General features: G+C 44.3%; 1 protein-coding gene across 5 annotated transcripts in view; it reads right to left on the bottom strand.

Annotated features, from left to right (window-relative positions):
* Positions 1-19,970, bottom strand: part of KCNN2 (potassium calcium-activated channel subfamily N member 2) — a 157,195-nt gene that overhangs the window by 113,208 nt on the left and 24,017 nt on the right. The window contains exons 1-2 of one of the 5 annotated variants that reach the window (XM_042958706.1): positions 10,081-10,202; positions 9,401-9,501 (exon numbers count right to left, since the gene is read on the bottom strand). The exons of 1 other annotated variant lie outside the window; for it this stretch is intronic. In XM_042958706.1, the coding sequence (XP_042814640.1) occupies positions 9,401-9,466 (66 nt within the window). In that variant the 5' untranslated portion in view covers positions 9,467-9,501; positions 10,081-10,202. Of the gene's footprint in view, positions 1-824; positions 1,148-8,952; positions 9,104-9,400; positions 9,502-10,080; positions 10,203-19,970 lie in introns of those variants that run through there. 3 more of the 5 variants (XM_042958713.1, XM_042958731.1, XM_042958723.1) reach the window with 3 other exon arrangements.

Below are 19,970 nucleotides of genomic sequence, written 5' to 3'. Positions count from 1 at the left end.
GACCGGAGTCTGACAGCAAAATGTACCACACTTCTTTCTGGGACCTCGAGGAGATGGACAGCCAGCAGAATCTCTCATACACATACCAAATTTTAACAAATTAAGTTACATTTGGCAACATAACAGCTTGAGTGTTGCCTTTATCCTAAGTTTTCAGCTGGGGACTTTCAAAGTTTGAACAAATGCTAGTAGACAATGAAGACATTTTTTTCCAGTTTCCAGGAAAGAAACAGGTCGCAAATACAGAGCAGGACAAGTTACTACAGAAATATTCTTGTTCAGGGATGCCTCAGTGGTTCAGTCGGTTAAGCGTCTAACTCTTGGTTTCAGCTCAGGTCACGATCTCACGGTTATGCGATCAAGCCCTACATCAGGCTCTGTGCTGAAAGCACTGAGCCTGCTTGGGATTCTCTCTCTCTGCCCCTCCCCCGCTGGTGAACGTGTTTGCGTTCTCTCTCTCTCTCTCTCTCTCAAAATAAATAATTTTTTTTAAAAAAGAAATATTTTTGTTGAGTCTCACCCCTTCCAATACCATATTAACATAAAGGATTTCAATCTAACAGATACAAAAAGATTATATGGATATAATGGTAGAAGCCTGCTCAACTTCGTATCAGTGATTGTCGGAATCCCCAAATCTCTTGAGATGTTTACATCCAAAAGAATGCACCCTCAAACTAGTCACTCTGAGAAGCTATATACATTCCAAAGATGCTGTCACTGTCCTCTTTAGAAACTGCTGTCAGGGCGTGGCACAAGTCACATAAGAAAAATAATCCTATTATTTAAATCCACATTTCCATTTCTACTGAAAATGATATTACCCAGCTTGATTGTCTATTTTCTTCACCCAACTTAGCTCCGGATGACTTGGCAAAATGTCAAATCCATCCCCAAAAGGGCTCAGGGTCACCAAGCCTCCAGGTAGTCCTAAGCTGTGCCACAGATTCAGAGAGCAATTCCAAGACAGGCTTTCCACGCTCTGTTCTGGGCAACAGCGGCATAAATGCGGCACAGGTACCTTCCCAGGTAACTGGTGAAGAAATGCCAAGCTAGACGGGAGAATTCTGACATTGCTCCCAAAGAGCCTCCTATCTTTCCAGGACTGGCCCTCCCTCCATCACTCACAATGCACCTGCTCCTCAGACCTCCCAGCTACTCCCCTCCTGAACCAGGCTGGTTCCTGCCATTCGTGCCCATTACTTCAACTGTGACCTCACCACATTCACAGCTGCCCTCCCTGCTGTTACATGCAGGTGGGCCCACCCCGGTAACCTCCAAGCTTCGACCTGCTGTCCAGGGTGTTGCAGATGGACTGGGGCCACCTGCGCCTTCGGGCTCAGCTGAACCCGCAGCCTCACACAGGACTATTCCCCCATCCTCCCTAGCACCTACTCTGAATAATCACCTTTCCCCTTGAAGGCCATGCTTTCCCCCCAATATCAGAAATGCCCTCGACTTCCTACTTCGGCCACCATCACACCACATCTCACCCTTGTCCCCTTATTTTCCGATAAGGAAAAATCCAAAGCAATGCTATATCCCAAACCAGTTCTGCATGGAAAATCTGGTTTCTGTGCTTCCTCTCTCAGCTAGTGCAAATCTCGATGGTTCACTATAAACAAAGGAAAAGAAACAAAGAAGAACCCCTCCTGCAATCCCTCCTACCACCCCCACTCCCAGCTCTGTGTGCCACAGGTGATATTTTCTGTTCTCCTTCATCCCCCAGCATGCCCACATGGCTTTTGCCGCCATCAGCCCGCTAACAGGACTCTTGGGAAGGTCAGTAAACACACCTTAATTATGAAATCCAGTCCTTCCATCTTAATTCTTACTTGACCTGTCTGACATTAATCATTCCTTCCTTCCTAAAAAAGATCTCTTGGGGCACTTGGGTGGCTCGGTCTGTTGAGCGTCCAACTTTGGCTCAGGTCATGATCTCGCGGTTCATGAGTTCGAGCCCCGCATAGGGTTCTGTGGCTCAGAGCCTGGAGCCTGCTTCAGATTCTGTGTCTCCCTCTCTCTCTGCCTCTCCCCTACTTGTGCTCTGTCTCCCTTTCTCTCAAAAATAAATAAGCATTAAAAAATTTTTTTTAAAAGATCTCTTGGCTTGTGTGACATACGGCTTCCCCCCAACCCCCATCTGCTGCCACTCCAAAGGATCCATTTCTCTTTCCTTAAATATCCACCTTCCTTTAAGTGTCCAACTCTTGATATTAGCTCAGGTCATGCTCTCATGGTTGTGAGACTGAGCCCCGCGTTGGGCTCAGTACTGAGCAGAGAGCCTGCTTGGGATTTTCTTTCTCCCTCTTTCTCTGCTCCTCCCCCACTCATGCTCATGCTCTCTCTCTCTCTCTCTCAAAATAAATAAACAAACTTAAAAAAAAAATCCACCTTTCTCCTCCCTCCCCAGCTAAGTGCCCTTACTCTCCTGAGGACCATCTCTGACGCTTCTCTCACTCTGTACCTTCCTGGACGGTCTCCTCTATGCCTTCTATCTCCACTACCAGAGCCTTCTACCAAAAACTATCCTCCACCTTTTAATAACCTTGGTCAAAATATCAATTATATCAGCCCCCTGCTGTCAAGATGGAAGCCATTCAAAGGCCCCCATTCTGCAATCTGGTTTTGCCTATCTCTTCAACTTCAGCACCTATTCGAATCCCTTACCTTTATCTCCCTCTGGGTGCAGAAATTCCAGAACACAGTACCTTAACAGCGCCTCCGTGTGTTTGTGCATTCTGCTCCATGGACTGCAAAGTCTTCCCACCTAGCAGATTCTTACTCCTTTAACACCAAGACTCCACGCTCACTTCTTTCTAGGACATCGTGCGTGCCCTAGCCAAATCTAAAAACTCCCTCCTTTATTCCATGATTTCTGTATATGCCTCTTATTGATACCACAGAGGAACAGTAAGGATTTCCTTGCAAGATTATCACCCTCACTTCTCTGTGAGGCTCCTTGAGGACAGGAGCCACGTCTACCTAGCAGAGAACAATAAGTACTTTCTAATGAAGTGCCTTATTACGATTCATTTAATACTGACTATCCTAATCACTGCATAGGTCCTAATGTTAATTAAATATGTTCATGGAAGTTGGGCATATAAAAGCGTAATACAAGTGAAGTAAATCTATGCCATGTTTCAAATGTGTACAGAACACATCCTACTAAATGCCAAGGCATTATAGCAACATCATTTTGCAACTCCCTAGGAAGTCCAGAGAACATTCTTCTTCAGTAACTTCCCCAGAGAAACTTTCTATCACGTAGTTGCCTTTTACTACAAGTGGTTTCATCCACACCTCAAATGAGTTTTATTTTGGCTTCATTTGATCACGCTACATATTTCAAAGCCAGGGTTAAGGAAACAAACAAACAAACAAACATAATTTATTCTACTCTGCAGATAATCCCCAGCCTAACCTGCTGCTTATTCATCCATTTGCTAAATATCCAGGGTGCTCAACACTCAGTGTGCACCAAGCACTGTGCTACGTGCTAGCCGTACAACAGCATTTACAGCAGACAGAGGGTCTGCTCTGAGAAGCTAACTTTCACCAGGAAAGAAAGACAAAGTCAAGAGAGCAGACTTGAAGCAATTTGATAAAGTAATTATGTCTGTGGACACTGCTCTGAAAAACCAACAAGTGATGAAACAGGGAAGAATAAACTGGAGTTGACAGCAGATGTGGGCACCGGGGAAAACGTGTGCCTAAGTTCCTGAGAAGGGGGACCAGTCCCATCAACAGCCAGGAGAAGAACCTTCTAGGCAGGGGAAATGACACAGGGAAAGGGCATGAGCTTTATAAAGCTTAGCATGCTTGGGGCGCCTGGGTGGCTTAGTCAGCTGAGTGTCCGACTTCAGCTCAGGTCATGATCTCATGGTTCGTGAGTTTGAGCCCTGCCTCAGGCTCTGTGCTGACAGCTCAGAGCCTGGAGCCTGCTTCGGATTCTGTGTCTCCCTCTCTCTCTGCCCCTCCCCTGCTCACGCTCTGTCTCTCCCTCTCTCTCACAAATAAATAAACTTAAAAAAAAATGTAAAGCTTAGTGTGCTTAAGGAAATAAAAGAAGACCAGGGTGTTTGAAACTAAATGATCATGGGGCTGAGTGGAAGGAGATGAACTGAAAGAGACAAATAGGGATCAGACGTGCAGGACGTTGTTGGCTGCGGTATCCAGACTGGATTTCATTTCAGGCTCTGCAGGAATCCACTGAAGGGTATTAGGCAGAGGAATGGCATGATCTGGTTTACAGCTTGAAGGGTTCATCCTCACTTTAAGGGATACCAAGGACACAGGGGAGGAAGGACTACTGCATCTGATTGGCTGCAGTTAGTATCCCCATGACCTGGACTGGGGGGGTGGGGTTGCCATGGAAATGGAGATAGTGGGCGCGCTAGAGATATAGTTTGCAGATCTTGCTAGAACTTGCAGAGGGGCTGAATGTGGGAGTGATAAAAGAAAGAAAAGAATCCTAGGTGGCTGAGTTTCTACTCTGGAAAACACAGTGGCTGGCCATGTCATTTCCTGAGTACAGTGGGCTGGTGGGGGGAGGAGGGAAGCAAAGATTCTACGTTGGCCACTGTCATCTGAGCATAGACGCCACGCAGGTAGCAGTATATGCAAGTCACTGAGAGAAATCCAGACCGGGGGAAGGAACTTGGAAGGTATCACTAGTTAGGTCGTTTTCTGAGATGAGTGGGAAAATTGGAGGAAGTGGAGAGAAAAGGACAGGACACAAGGCCAAGTCCTGAAGGACCCCTCAATGCAGAGGGCAGATGGAAGGTCGAGCCAATCTGTCAAGTAGGAAGACAGGAAAGTGCAGTAAGGAATCAAGGGTGAGGGCTGTCATTCCAAACTGCAAAATAATATTTCCATAGAGAAAATGGAAAACATTCTTAACATCCTAGCCATTCAACACCGGATTCCATGTCGTGTATTAAAATCCACCTGTAAAAATATTCCCATTATATTGCATATGATCAAAATATATGATGGGTTTCAAGCTCGCTTGTGGGGGAGTTAGAGTAATCAGAATGACGGATGCCAAGACATCTTTATACTCATTTTTCACGTTGATGCTAATGAGAAAGATTTTAGGGGCAACGCATGACGACGGTTCAATCTGCTTGCATTCTAGAGCTATGGTTAATGGTCTTTGCCAGAGGTTTCAAGTAACGTTACGTGCAGGCATAACACAGAATCTGTTCCCAGAAAATACCCTCCCCCACCACAAGCTTGAGCTTCCCAATGTAACTGTTTTCTTTCTGCTCTGATACCCAAAATATCCTATCCTTGAAGTCCACTCTCCAAGATGAACTTGGAGTGGAGGTCATTCGGAGGAAGAGGGTCTGGAGCTTAGTGACAGAGACCTTCCTCACAATCAAGTCACCTGCTGGCGTGGGGACCTCTGCTCACCCAGCCCTCCAGAGCGAGGGGCTCACACGCAGAAGCCCCAGCTGCCTTCTGTGTGTGCTTTTCCTCCTCAATGAGGTTCTGAGTTCTGCAGTCTGATCTGGGACAGTGTCTTACATATCCTGCATTTCCTTTCTAGTAAAGAATCCAGGGCAGTGCTCAGCACAAACGTGGTGCTTAAAAAGTAGATACTGAATAAAAACCTACAGTCATGGATTTGTTAAGAAAGCAAATAGAGGTAAAATAACAAAGGAAACTCCAAAAAGGAAGAATAATAAGGGAGAAGCAGCCCCGACATATTATCAAAGTAATAATTTTTTTAAAGCTTATTTTACTGATCTCGAGAGAGAGCATAGGAGGGGCACGGGGGGTGGGGGAGAGAGAGAGAGAGAGAGATCGAGAATATGAATGAATCCCAAGCAGGCTCCACACCGTCAGCGCAGAGCCTGATGTGGGGCTTGAATCCACAAACAATGAGCGAAATCATGACCTGAGCAAAAATCAAGAGTCAGATGCTTAACGGATCACCTAGGTGGCTCAGTCGGTTAAGCATTCGACTTCGGCTCAGGTCATGATCTCACAGTGGGTTCGAACCCCGCATCGGGCTCTGTGCTGACAGCTCAGAGCCTGGAGCCTGCTTTGGATTCTGTGTCTCCCTCTCTCTCTGCCCCTCCCCCACTCGTGCTCTCTCTCTGCCCCTCAAAAATGAATAAATGTAAAACAAAACAAAACAAAACAAATACCACGTGGGGAAAATGTTCACAACTGTTATTGGAACTGAAAACGTTCACAACGAAGGACTTGTTTCCCTGGTATATAGGCTCCTACAAATCCTTAAGAAAGAGACAAGCAATCCACAGAAAAGTGGGGAAAGGACATAAAGAGCAGGTCATGGAAAAGCAACTAAAAATGTCTCATCAACCTATTGTTTTTTTCTTAAAAAGATGCTCAACTTTAATCATAGGAAGAAAATGAGATACCATTTTTTTTTTTGACCTGTCCTATTGCAAAAAGATCAAACAGCTTTGTAACACACTAGAAGAGTGGCGGGATGGGGATACAATTATGGTCATACATTGTAGGTGGAAGTGCACATCCACATGACCCTTGAGAAGGCGAATTACTGGGTTGGAAACACACATATTCTTTGACCAGGCCATTCCATTTGAAATTTGTCCTACTGATATATTTGCACATGTGATCAGTGAAGATATAGGATCATTTAATATGGCATTGCTTGCATATTAGCAAAAGACTAGAAATGATCTAAATATCCACTAATAAGGGAGGGGGTAACCACATTAGGGATTTCCACAAGATGGAACGGTATGACATTAAAACAAGATGAGGGGGAGCCTGAGTGGCTTAGTCGGGTAAGCATCTGGCTTCTGCTCAGCTCATGATCTCATGGTTCATGGGTTTGAGTCCCACATCGGGCCCTCTGCTGTCAGCACAGAGCCTGCTTTGGATTCTCTGTCTCTTTTTCTCTCTGCCCCTCCCCGACTTGTGTGTGTCCTCTCTCAAAAATAAACATTAAAAAAAAACAAGATGAGGAAAATTTGTATATACTATTGAAGAAAATGATGGAGGCAGTAACTGAGTTAAAAAATTTTTTATGTTTATTTATTCTGAGCGAGACAGAGAGAGAGAGAGACACTGTGGGCCAGTGGGGGAGGGGCAGAGAGAGGGAGAGACACAGAATCCGAAGCAGGCTCCAGGCTCTGAGATGTCAGCACAGAGCCCGATGTGGGGCTCGAACCCATGAATGTGCAATCATGACCTGAGTCAAAGTCGGACACTCACCCGACTGAGCCACCCAGGCGCCCCTGGAAGTAACTGAGTTTAAAAAATTACACAACTACATGCTACTACTTGTGTAGTTTTGTATGTGCACACAATATCTCTGAAAAAATATTCTAGAAAGAATGCTAAGTATGGCTTAGGGGATGTAAACTGAGTAGCTGGGGATTAGAAATGTAAAAGAAACTTCTAATGGCACCATCATTTACTTAGCTATTTCAAAACCATGTGAATAAATAAATGTAAGTTAATTGATAAAAATAAAGGATAATGAGTGGTACATGAGAGGAAGGAAAAATGAGAACAAAGGTCATCAGACATTCAAAAACATCCTAACAAATCGTCTACGTGTGAAAAAGTGCAAAACTAGAAGGTAGCAACTGACAGTCACCACCACGACCTACAGAACCAAGCACACTGAATCCAATTTATATCTATTCTGCTCACACACGCACACAAAATAATAAAATAAATAAAAATAAACAAAACACTCTGCTTGCTAAGGTGAAACCTTGAACCATTACATTACATAAGTGTTTTCAGCAGCGTGAACAAAAATAAGTCAGCTTTCTTGGTTAACCTTTAAACCAAATATTCAATAAAGCCAAGTTTTTTTTTTCCTCATTCGGTTATTGAATGCTTCTATTTGTCAAACTCTGTGGATACAAAGACTAAAAACCCTCTCGGCGTTAGCTGAGGAAGAGAAATGCAACTGAATGGTTACAGTGCCTGTGGAAAGGGCCACAGAAGAGGAAGGGTCGGGAGAGGCTACATCATGGAACAGGACGTGGTACCCACCCCTCCCTTCCGCCGGGGGTCGCCTGGACCCTTCGTAAAACTCAGGACTGTGACCTTCCAAGTTCAGCACTCGGGTATTTGCAGGATAATGGCCCCGAAGAAAATACACGGAAATGTCTTCATCCAAAAAAGAGGCCCCTTCCTTAGAAACCAGCTTTTGTATAAAGGCGGGTGAAAAAGCCACCAGAGACGCAAGCCAAATAATGAGGCTTTTTCTTCATCAAAGCATGGCCGAGAGAGACTCCATCAACACAGAAGTTAGACCACAACCTCCTGTCCCAGACTAGGTCAAAGGACAAACAGGGGAAAAGAGACCAGTCTTTTCAACGGCCTCACTGAAATTTCCTACAAGACCCTCAGCCCAGAACCGGTGGGAGGCAGACACAGAAAAGCTATGTTCAGCATTCATGTCCAACGTCCAGTCCCGAGCAAAACTGGGAAGAAACAAGCAGCACTGGTGCTTGTCATTCCCTCACCCCAAGCCTGTAGCATTTCCCTGGCTTTTGGAACCTCCTGCACAGAGAGATTTCTGCCTCTGGGGAGGAGGATTTCAGAACCAACGCAGCAAAGTCTTAATCACTGAACTGCTCACTCCTCCCTGGGCGAAGAGCGTAGAAGAGAAAGAACTTGCCTGGAATGCAGGAAACCCAGGCCCAGATTCCAGATACTCTAACTTGTCCTTTGACCTTGGCAAGTCATTCAAACCTCACAGACCTTATTTCCATCATGTGTCACACGGAGATAATGTTCTTTGCTGCCTCTGAAAATAGTTTGGAGGATAAAATGAACGTAGATCGTATATTGCGGGCAACACTGTCGACTGGCTGACCCGGTGTCATTCCCGTCCCTCTCCTACCCTGCCCATCTCCATTACAGAAATACCCACGTCCCCAGACTCTTTTGCAGGTATGTACAGCCATGTGAGGCAGCTCTCACCGGAAGTCAGAAGCCAAAGTTTGCTGGAAGACTCATTGGGTAGGCTTTGCTTTTCTGGATAGAAATAACATCTGGCTGGTGTTGCTCTCTTCCTTCCCTCCAAGCCTAAATAAGAACGGATGCCCTAGGTCTGCAGCAGCTATCTTGTGACCTTGAGGAAAAAGGCCAAAAGAATCAAAGTAATACTGGAGCACCTGGGTGGCTCAGTCGGTTGAGCATCTGACTTCGGGTCAGGTCATGATCTCACGGTTCATGAGTTTAAGCCCCGTGTTAGGCTCTGTGCTGCCAGCATGGAGCCTGGAGCCTGCTTTGGATCCTGTGTCTCCCTCTCTCTCTGCCCCTCCCCTGCTCATGCTCTCTCTCAAAAATAAACATTTAAAAAAAAAAAAAAAGAATCACAGTAATACCAGCCCCGACATCTTATGCCACTGAGCCAGCCATCGCTCACCCGGTTTGTGTAAGCCTCTGTTAGCTGGGTTTTCTCCCATTTGAACAGGCAAAAGTATGCCCACATTTAATTTGATCCACATTAAAGTGCTGTGTGAAGGTCTATAAAAGATAAAGAATGATCATTAACTGAAACACTTCGGGGAGAGTGCAGCTAAACAATTCAAAGGGGATGCATCTCAAGTATTGGAATTTAAGGCACAGTAACTCTTGAGTGGTGCAGTTACTTTCGGGTGGGTGGCTTTGGTTCATGCCTTTTAAATATCAACCAACGGCTCAGAATATCACGTAGTGTGACTCATAGGAAATGCACACACAATTTGGAGTCAGAGAAGCTTGGATTTCATTTCTGACTTGACCACTTACTAGCTACATGGTCCTGCACAAGATACGTAATCTCTCCCAGCCTAGGTCTGTTCACTACAGAAATTTAAAATAACATCTACCTTGTATGGTTATTAATGAGGCAAGAGTCACTCGGCTCACCCTAGTAAAAGTGACCCTGTGAATAAGTAATAGTATTGCATGAGCCCTCAAGAGGGCAAAAGCGCATGAATTCAATGTAACTTGTGATATAAAAATGGGAAAATTAATCAAGGAGGAGGAGGAAGGGACTTTGTAAGGAAGGATATTAAAGCAAAGTCAGTGTTGAAAAAGAGTTCCAAAAACTTCCAATCATACCTATTTTTGAAAGAATTCTTGCCATTTGCTCAAATTAGGTGTTTCTGACATTCTCCTCTTCTTAGACAATAGCTATCTACAGACTAAAATTCTAGAACTGAACACTGAGGTCCAGGGATGGTTATCCGACATCTATACCCTGCTGCTTTTAAAACTTCTTTAAAATCTTAACCCCCTTTCACCTGCCTTCTCTCAACCAGGCTCGCACCCTCTGCGGACCCACTTAGGCATTTTACGTATGTTGATGTATTGCCAGGAAACTGTTCTCACATGGCCTTGCAATTTATGTCAGTTGACTCTCAAAATTACTTGTGAACTTCTCCAGAAAGAGAGGAGAATTATTTTTTTCCCACCTCGGTTCTCTGCACAGTGATGTCACAGAAAGCACTGAGGCGAATGGCTGAGGAGCCTGGGCTCTAGGATCTAGATTCTGACAGATTTAAGTTCTGTTGGACTTTCCACCTGTGACTAGTTCTGTGACCTCAGGAAAATTATTTAAACTTTCTAAGCCTCAGTTTATCATTTAAGGAGGGTCTAATCAGAGTATCTCTCTCTCTCTCTCAGTGGAAGACAGTGCTCAACAGATGTTAGTTTCTTAGATAATGATTAATTTCAGTTTCTGTGTCCACAGTTGGCCTCCAGTGAATGAATGTCCTCTTTTATTTTTTTACATTTATTTATTTATTGGGGGGGGGGTGCTGGAGGGGCAGAGACAGAGAAAGACAGACAGACAGACAGAGAGAAAATCCCTAACAGGTTCCACACTGTCAGCACAGAGCCCCATGCAGGACTCCAAGCCACGAACTGCGAGATCATGACCTGAGCTGAAATCAAGAATCAGAGGTTCAACCGACTGAGCCACCCAGACTCCCCTGAGTGAATGCATGAAAGGTGAAGTGAGAAGAGATGGACAGACACACTGACATCACTGGTCGTAGCTACTGGAAAGGATAAAAATCCAGATGAGAGGAAATGAGAAACTGAAATAAAATTCTTCATTGGTCACTTCTTTACTAACTTCTCAACACACTTACATGAACTGTCTATACATGCTGAAAATCATCTTCAAATCATTTGGGAGGTTGATAGGGAATAAATCCTAAGCAAATAAAATAAACATGGCAAGTCCTAAAGCTGTGAAATAACTCAATACGAGTCAACCCAGTTAATTCAAAAAATTTAACCTGAACTGATAAAAACCGCATATTTTTATATGAAGCGTTATAGTAATTATTGCTACTGGCTATAATGTGTTATCATCTCCTTAGTTATTTTAAGCACTTAAAATGCTAGCTAAAAGCCAGTCGCTTTTATTATATCATTTGCCCTTATAACAGTCCAATTAAAGCAGAGACAATTGAAAGAACTTGGCCACAGTCACATCATGAATTACCAAGAAAACCTGTTAGCTCAAGTTCATGTCTCCCAGCACTCACATCATTTGATGGGGGCTGCCGGCTGAACTGAAAGGTTGGGTGCAAATCAAATATTTATAAACCAAATAAGTGCCTACCCACTAATTGACATTATGATTTCTAAAATGTCACATCTTCACTCTCTGACGATCCTGGACGACAGCAGCTGTTTGAACCTCCCGCTTCTCTGGCAGAAGCAAACACTTAAATAAACCTGCATGTTACATTCAGTGCCCTGTGGTAACAGAAATAGACTGCTTCCAAGTTTAGGCTTTCTCCAACTTACAGTCTTCAGCCAGGACACTTTCTTCTAACTTTGGTAGTACCCAGCCTCAAACTGTCCACAGTACTTGAGATGAAAACATGAAAGCTGTGTTAAAGTATGGTCAACTCGCCATATGTAATAGGGCCAGGCACTGCTCTAACCTGTTATGTGTATTCATTCATTTAAAACACATGACCACCCAATGGGGTACCTGGGTGGCTGTTAGTTGAGCATCTCACTTCAGCTCAGGTCATGATCTCACTGTCCGTGGGCTCCAGACCTGTGTCAGGCTCTGTGCTAATAGCTCAGAGCCTGCAGGCTGCTTCGGATTCTGTGTCTCCCTCTTTGCCCCTCCCCTGCTCACGCTCTGTCTCTATCTCTGTCTCTGTCTCTCTCTCTTTCTCAAAAATAAACAAACATTTAAAAATTTAAAAAAAATAATAAAACACATAACCACCCAAGAAGGTAGATGCTATTATCATCATCCCCATTTTAAGAATGGGTTAAGTGAGGCTCAGAAGTTAGAGAATGAGCCAGGGCTGTATGGTTTTAAAGTATGGGGCCAAGAGATGGGCCCAAGCAATCCATGTTTGAACCTGTGCCCACAGTAAGGACACTGTGGCTCATCACTTAGCCAGTCATAAAACAATTTTAAGGGGGCACCTGGGTGGCTTAGTCAGTTGAGCATCTGACTTTGGCTCAGGTCATGATCACACACTTTGAGTCTGAGCCCCACAAACGGTGCTCTGTTGTCAGCACAGAGCCCACTTCAGATCCCTCTCCTCCCTCTCTCTCTCTGTCCCTACCCCACTCACGGTCTCTTTTACTCTCTCTCAAAAATAAACATTAAAAAAAAAACATTAAATTTAAAAAATATTAATAACATAGATGGACAGGGTAGGGGGATTAGAAGGAAGGTTTCTAAGGGTTGTTACATTGAGTGCAAGAAGAAAGAGGAATTCTCACTAACTTCAGACATCATTAAATATACATATTTGCTAAAAATTATAAAATAACCACTAAAAGACAGGAAACAAATTGTGTAACATCTAAGCTGTTAGAGGGGGAAAAAAAAGAATTTTTAAAAAATCCTCACATCACCCAACATAAAGAAAGAAGAAAGATAGAAGCAGTGAGAAAACATTATGAAGTCAAAATAAATGTCAGAAACAGGTACCAAAATATCCATTGCTATAATTAATGTAAGTAAACTAGTCTATACATCCAAAATATAATGTTGAGTGAAAGAGGAAAGCCAGCTGCGAAATGATAGGCACAGCACAGCATCTCTGTGAAATGTACGGAATTACAAATACTATACATGGGTTATAAAGACGTTAACATTTAGCAAACATAGAAAACCATGAGCTGGAAGGCTGCACGTACCATTCTGAATGGCAGGTGCCGCTACGGCCAGGCCAGGAGGAGGAAAATGTGACTTGGAACAAAAGTTCATCTTTGGCTGTGATGTGATTTTTCACCTACGAGAAATATAATCTGGAGGGGGAAACAAACAAACAAACAAACAAACAACAACAACAAAAAAACCCTATGGCTGAGAGGCAAAGAGCGAGGGAGCCCTCTGGAAAGGAAAGGTTCTGAAATGTCAGGGAAGCTCATCTGAGACTCCTTCCTGGCAGTGGGGGTGGGGGGGGGGCGGTAAGGGGAGAAGGGGGGCTCTGGCTTTTCTTCTTTCCCTTCTCTGGTACAACAAAAGGTTGTGCTGGAACTGAAGCCAGGGGAGATGTGAAGGAGGAAAGTCTCAGAAAGATTCTTCAAGCTCAAGAGCTCACAGTCTTGGCAACTGGGAACAAACATCCCAAAGGGGCACCTGGGTGGCCCAGTGGGTTAAGCATCGACTGGTTCAGGTCATAATCTTGCCGTCCAGTAAGTTCGAGCCCCACCTCAGGCTCTGTGCTGACAGCTCAGAGCCTGGAACCTGCTTCGGATTCTGTGTCTCCCTCTCTCTCTGCCCCTCCCCCACTCATACTCTGTTTCTCTCTCTCTCTCTCAAAAATAAACTTAAAAAAAAAAAATCCCAGAAACTCATGAAACAAGAGCCCGAAGTCTAAGTACAAACCCCGGGGAACAATTTTTTTAGTGTTGTGCTTTTTTTTTGTTTGTTTTTAAGTGTTTCTAAGCCAAGCCCTCAAAGTTAGTTCCAATGGAGCATTACAAAGCGTGTTAAACCCGGCCTGATGACAGTCAAGGTTAAGCACAAGTGCACTACACTGTAGCTTAGTGTTTAATTCCCTAAAACTTCCTTTTTTTAAAACATTCTACTTTACTATTCAGTGGCTGCCATGTGGTGTTATATTAATAGTTACTTTCCTGGTTTTAAGAACAAGGGACAAAATAAACATTAAGTGGCAAGTCTGTTACAACTAGCCATGCCTGTAATTAACTGTAATTAAGTCCAAATTGTGACTCCCAGCTCGGAACACCTGCACAGTTAAGACCAATCAGGCAGGGCTGATACTGGTGATTTTTAATACAGTGTATCAATTTGCATTCTCTGAATTTAAACCCGACAAATCATCTTTCTTAACTGCTTCGTTACAGAAGCAATCTCCTGGCCACGATGAAGTCTGGTTTTCTCCAGCGCCCGTGGGTGGTCCATTTTTCTGCCCTAACACGATGGGAAATGACATATACGTAGTCATGCTTGGATTCCAGGATCACCAACTGGCCTGACAGAGATGTGCTACATCCTAAAGATAGGATGGAGAAAATAAGGAAGGTATAAAGGAAAACTCCACGGACTACTTCTCAAGGAAGGTTCTCCATCAGAAAGAAGAACCACCAACCTTGCTGATAAATGAGTGGTTGTAATCTGACAGTGGAAGCTACCTGCGGCAAAATCATTCTGAGAGGGGTGCCTGGGTGGCTCAGTCAGTTGAGCATCCGACTCTTGAGTTCAGCTCAGGTCATGATCCCAGGGCCATAAAATTGAGCCGCATGTCAGGCTCCGTGCTGAGCGTGGAGCCTGCTTAGGATTTTCTCTCTCCCTCTCTCTCTGCCCTTCTACCCCACCCACTTGCTCGCTTTCTCTAAAATAAAGAAAAAAAGTTCTGAGAGGCAGAAGGGATTTATTTGCTCTTTATCTTACATATGACACCACCTGTCCCTTAAATTCCTTAGGTGTTTATACTAAGGACACAGAGATTAAGAATGAGAGAAAGAGGGGCGCCTGGGTGGCGCAGTCGGTTAAGCGTCCGACTTCAGCCAGGTCACGATCTCGCGGTCCGTGAGTTCGAGCCCCGCGTCGGGCTCTGGGCTGATGGCTCGGAGCCTGGAGCCTGTTTCCGATTCTGTGTCTCCCTCTCTCTCTGCCCCTCCCCCGTTCATGCTCTGTCTCTCTCTGTCCCCAAAATAAATAAAAAAAAAAAAAAAAAAAAAAAAAAGAATGAGAGAAAGAGGGGCACCCTGGGTGGCTCAGTCGGTTAAGTGTCCAACTTCTGCTCAGGTCATGATCTCACTGCTCATGAGTTCAAGCCCCACATCAGGTTCTGCACTCGTGATGCAGAGCCTGCTTGGGATTCTCTCTTTCTCTCCCTCTCTCTCTTTCTCTCTCTCTCTCTCTCTCTGCCCCTTCCTCACTTGCACTCTCTCTCTCAGAATAAACTTTAAAAAAAAAGAATGAGAGAAAGAAATTTCACTCATCTTTCAGATGGCATGAATTTTAAAGTTCCCTGTGTCTTTCGAACATGTTAAATTCAAAACGGAGTCTACTGCCAGAAAGTGATACTGATGATACGTGATCATTAATTACACTGGCAGAGGATACACAAAAATCTGAGGAAAAACAAAGAAAGAGAAAACCAGTTTACTGTATGTTCCTACATTCTAAAATTTGGAGAGGTAGGGGCACCTGGATGGTTCAGTTAAGCATCCGACTGCAGTACAGGTCATGATCTCACAGTTCATGGGTTCAAGCCCCATGTGGGGCTCTGTGCTGACAGCTCAGACCCTAGAGTCTGCTTCAGATTCTGTGTCTCCCTCTTTCTGCCCCTCCCCCGTTGATGCTCTGTTTCTGTCTCAAAAATAAATAAACATTACAAAATTTTCAAAAAAATAAAACCAAAACAAAAAACTTGGAGAGGTAAACAGAAAGACTGCTTAGCCTATTAGAAATAAGACTGCAGGGGCATCTGGGTAGCTCAGTGGGCTGGGTGTCCGACATTGGCTCAGGTCATGATCTCACAGTTTTTGGGTTCAAGTCCCACATCAGGCTCTGTGCTGACAGCTCGGAGCCTGGAGCCTGCTTCAGATTCTGTCTCTCTCTCTCTCTCTCTCTCTCTCTCACTCTGCCCCACCCCTCTTCATACTGTCTCTTTCTCCCAAAAAGAAATAAACATTAAAAAAGAAATAAGATTTAAAATTCAATGGGACAAACATTTTGAGCCTCTACCCCCTCTCCTGCAGTGGATACACAAAATCAACGAAATAAGTCCACAATGTCCAGGAGCTCACAATGCAGGAGAGCAAACTCTGCAAATCCACAGTTTAAACTGTGTTGAAAGCCTCCACAACACTCAAGCAATTGTTCTCTTAGGCCAGTCACTTCTGCCTGCTTCAGTCTCCTCACTAAGATAATACTTCACTAAGTTATTACACGATTACAAGATATCCAAGGATGGCCCCTAGCACCGTCCTTGGCACACAGAAAGGGCTGAGCGAATATTACCCAGGGCATCATCATCATGACTTGTAACAGGACTGGATTAGTACTAGTATATTACCAGATGCTAATTACAAAGGAGAAGGACAACTAAGTCAGGAAAAGCTTCCCAGAGAGGGAAACCTGAACGGGGTCCAAAGGCAGACGGATGGAAGTAATATGTTTCAGATAAAAGGTGCAGCACATACAGAGACACAGAAAACTGAAAGAATGGCCAGGTTTTGGCTCTCCCAACAGTTTAGGGTGGTACCAATGGTGTGTGTGTGTGTGTGTGTGTGTGTGTGTGTGTGTGTGTTGGGTGTGTGTGGAAGTGAGTGTTGTGTGTCTGAGTGTGTGTGTATGTGAGTGTACAGGGCGAGGAGGGGGTGCTGCTAATAAATAATGAGACTCAAGGTGTGGTAAAAAAGAGATCACAAAGAACCTTCTAGGCCCCAAGAAGCAACTTGGCTCTGTTCCCCTAGCACTCACTATAGGCACTGAACGTGATCCTCATGATTTAACGGACAGTTAAATCAAGATAAATACATTTTTGTAAGTTTCAAATATGAAACAGTAGGGGCGCCTGGGTGGCTCAGTCGGTTCAGCGTCCAACTTCGGCTCAGGTCATGATCTCACAGTTCATGAGTTCTAGCCCCACGTCGGGCTCTGTACTGATGGCTCAGAGCCTGAAGCCCACTTTGGATTTTGTGTCTCCCTCTCTCTCTGCCCCTCCCTGGCTCACGCACTGACTCCCTCTCTCTCTGTTCCTCCCCTGTTCACACTCTGTCTCTCAAAAACAAATAAAGATTTTTTTTTAATTTTAAAAAATAAAAAATCTGGAACAGTAAAAGAAAAAATTAAAGTTTTAGTGAGCAGGGTCTCACATGTATTTCATGTTGTATGGGAAGAGAGAAAGGCAGAGAGAGGGGAAACAAGGGAGGGCAGAAAGGAAAGGAAGGAAAAAAGAAGGGGAAGAAGGAAAAGAAGGAAGGAGGCACATACAGACACACAGCCAGCTAGGCAGAAAGGATAAGGAAGACCAGTGGCCTCACAGTCTCTTACACCTTCAGACTTCTTGATTTTAACAACAGCAAATGGTCAACTGATCTGCAAACCTGTTAGGAGGTAGAGCATTTCACCACATCACATCCATTCCACACTCATCCAAGCAAACTTCGTAAAATGAAACAACATAATTAAGACAGTTTCCTTAATGATTATTTTGGAAATGGAGAAAATGCTTCATGCAAGGTTTCAGACTCCACTTGCACAGAGAAGGAAACATAAATGATATACTTAAGATGACAGAAATTTGGGTCACCCCGGCAGCCGCTTGCTTCCCTGTCCTATACTCATGTCAGATAGGAATAATCGGTCAAGGTCCCGACCAGTCCAGCCCTTCTGCGGGCTAAAGAACCATTCTCAGTGCCATGCTACAGATGGTGGCCACCAACTGATGGGAGTTGATGTGTGAGAAGAAACCTATTTACCACATCCAACTAGAATAACACAGGGCTCCTTCCCAAGAATGTTTCCTGGGACTTTCCACTATGCCATGAGGTTTGGTTGAGATGTGGCTCCACTAGGGAAATATGTGAAGAAGTCGTCCAGCCTGAATTAGGGGGTTAAGATGGGAATCCCAGAGAGCAGCACAGGCTCAGATACCATCCGGATTTTGTTACAGTCATCAGCGATTCTCTACCTCACCTTCATGGATAATTGAGTATTGGCTTCAATCCCATCTCTGTGGATCTTTCTAAACAACCATTGAGAGACAGATGAAAAAGACTAAATAAGACCTATTTTATGGAACAACTAATTATGCATCAAAATTACTCTACCACAGTCTCCTTGAATCGACTCTGGCGAACTGATAATGTAAAATTCAGAAGAAATGACCTCCCTCACTTATATTAAGGGAAGCCACAGGTTTGGACATCCTAAGTTTTCAAGCGCTTACTTTCTGTTATGGTGATAACTGACATGGGAAATGGTACTTTACCCGTATATTCCAGGTGAAGCCATATCTGGCAGTAAAGGCTGTGTTGCAAAAGAAAAGAAAATTTGAAGTTATAGATCTGAATTTGAGTCTCAGTTTTGCTACTCACTAGCTGAATAAGAATTACGATCTTGGGGCACCTGGATGGCTCCGTCAGTTAAGTGTCTGACTTCGGCTCAGGTCATGATCTCACCACTTTGAGGGTTCGAGCCCTGTGTCGGGCTCGGTGCTGACAGCTCAGAGCCTGGAGCCTACTTCGGATTCTGTCTCCTTCTATGCCCCTCCCCCACTCACATTCTGTCTCTCTCTCTCTCTCTCTCAAAAATAAAAAGACATTTAAAAAAAAAAGAATTACAATCTAGATGAAATGAGACAATGCATAGAGGTATACTCAGCACTAGTGTTCACAGGGAGTACATTACACACATTGCTTATTTTGATACATATTAGTTATTTTACCTTTCCAAAGAAGAGCCATAAAGCACATAGCTAACAAACCCAGACTTCTCTTTTACACTGCTGAACAATTATGGCAGTGGTCTTCTGTCCCTATCCCCACCCACCCAAAAGCACTAATGGTCCTTATTAAGTCTTCTGTTAACCTCCCTTTGCCTCACCTTCCCTTCCAAGGCCACATTTATCCTCAGGCAGTCAAGCTTCAGCACATTCCCTTGGGAATATCACTTCATCTCATCATTTCCTTTGTTGCCACATCTAATTTTTGAGATAATCCCTAAACACTATATGAGATAATCACCAAACTGAGGGTTGACACATACAGACTTCACTGTAGCCCAGAGGCTCTAATTCAAGAACAGGACACTCTGAGAAAATCTACCCAGGCCCTTCCGATAATTGTGCAAAACCCAAAGACACCAGTCTTCCACTGGCTGTCACAGATTGGCTACTGTAGTTTCACACCAGGGAAAACTGGAAAACACTCCGCTGAGACACTGATTCATTCCTCAGCTACGATACCTAAGAAGGCTCACGCGTGCACAGAAAAGTCACTCAAATAACTCATAAGCCAAGGGCGTGACCCTAAACACAAACAGCCCAGGCAGAAGGTCTGAACACGAGCAGCTGATTTCCAGAGATGCATGTGTGACCATTGTCCTGACAGCAAGTGCCATCCATCCACTTGTTTTATGGCAGAAAGCTGAAAAAGCGGACAGCTTGTTAGTTAGGCAAGAGAACTCGGGACTCCTGAGAGAGAGGGAGAGGAATGGTCTCCCAGGAGCCTTCTCACTGTTGGCTTTCTGTCTCTCACATGCAGAAAAAGAGGCATCCATGTCACGTGCCTGAAAGCAGTTATGTGGGTCCTGCCAGTGTGATCATATGAACCCACCGAATGCAAACACCAACTCGAGAATGAATGCGAGACCTTAGATCTATTAGTTTCCTCACAGGTGGCGATAATCTTATGTGGACACCTATGCGTTGGACAATTAGAACTGGAGTTCAGGCTGGCAAATATGCGCTACAGACAATCAACCTCATTTACTAACCCTCCCAAATGGCTGCCTCTCACAGAAAGGACCAGAGGGGACA

The sequence above is a fragment of the Panthera tigris genome, chromosome A1, assembly GCF_018350195.1.
Source record: "Panthera tigris isolate Pti1 chromosome A1, P.tigris_Pti1_mat1.1, whole genome shotgun sequence".
NCBI classification, from domain to species: Eukaryota; Metazoa; Chordata; class Mammalia; order Carnivora; family Felidae; genus Panthera; species Panthera tigris.
The sequence above is the reverse complement of the archived record's forward strand: the minus strand, read 5'-3'. Positions and strand labels throughout refer to the sequence as shown.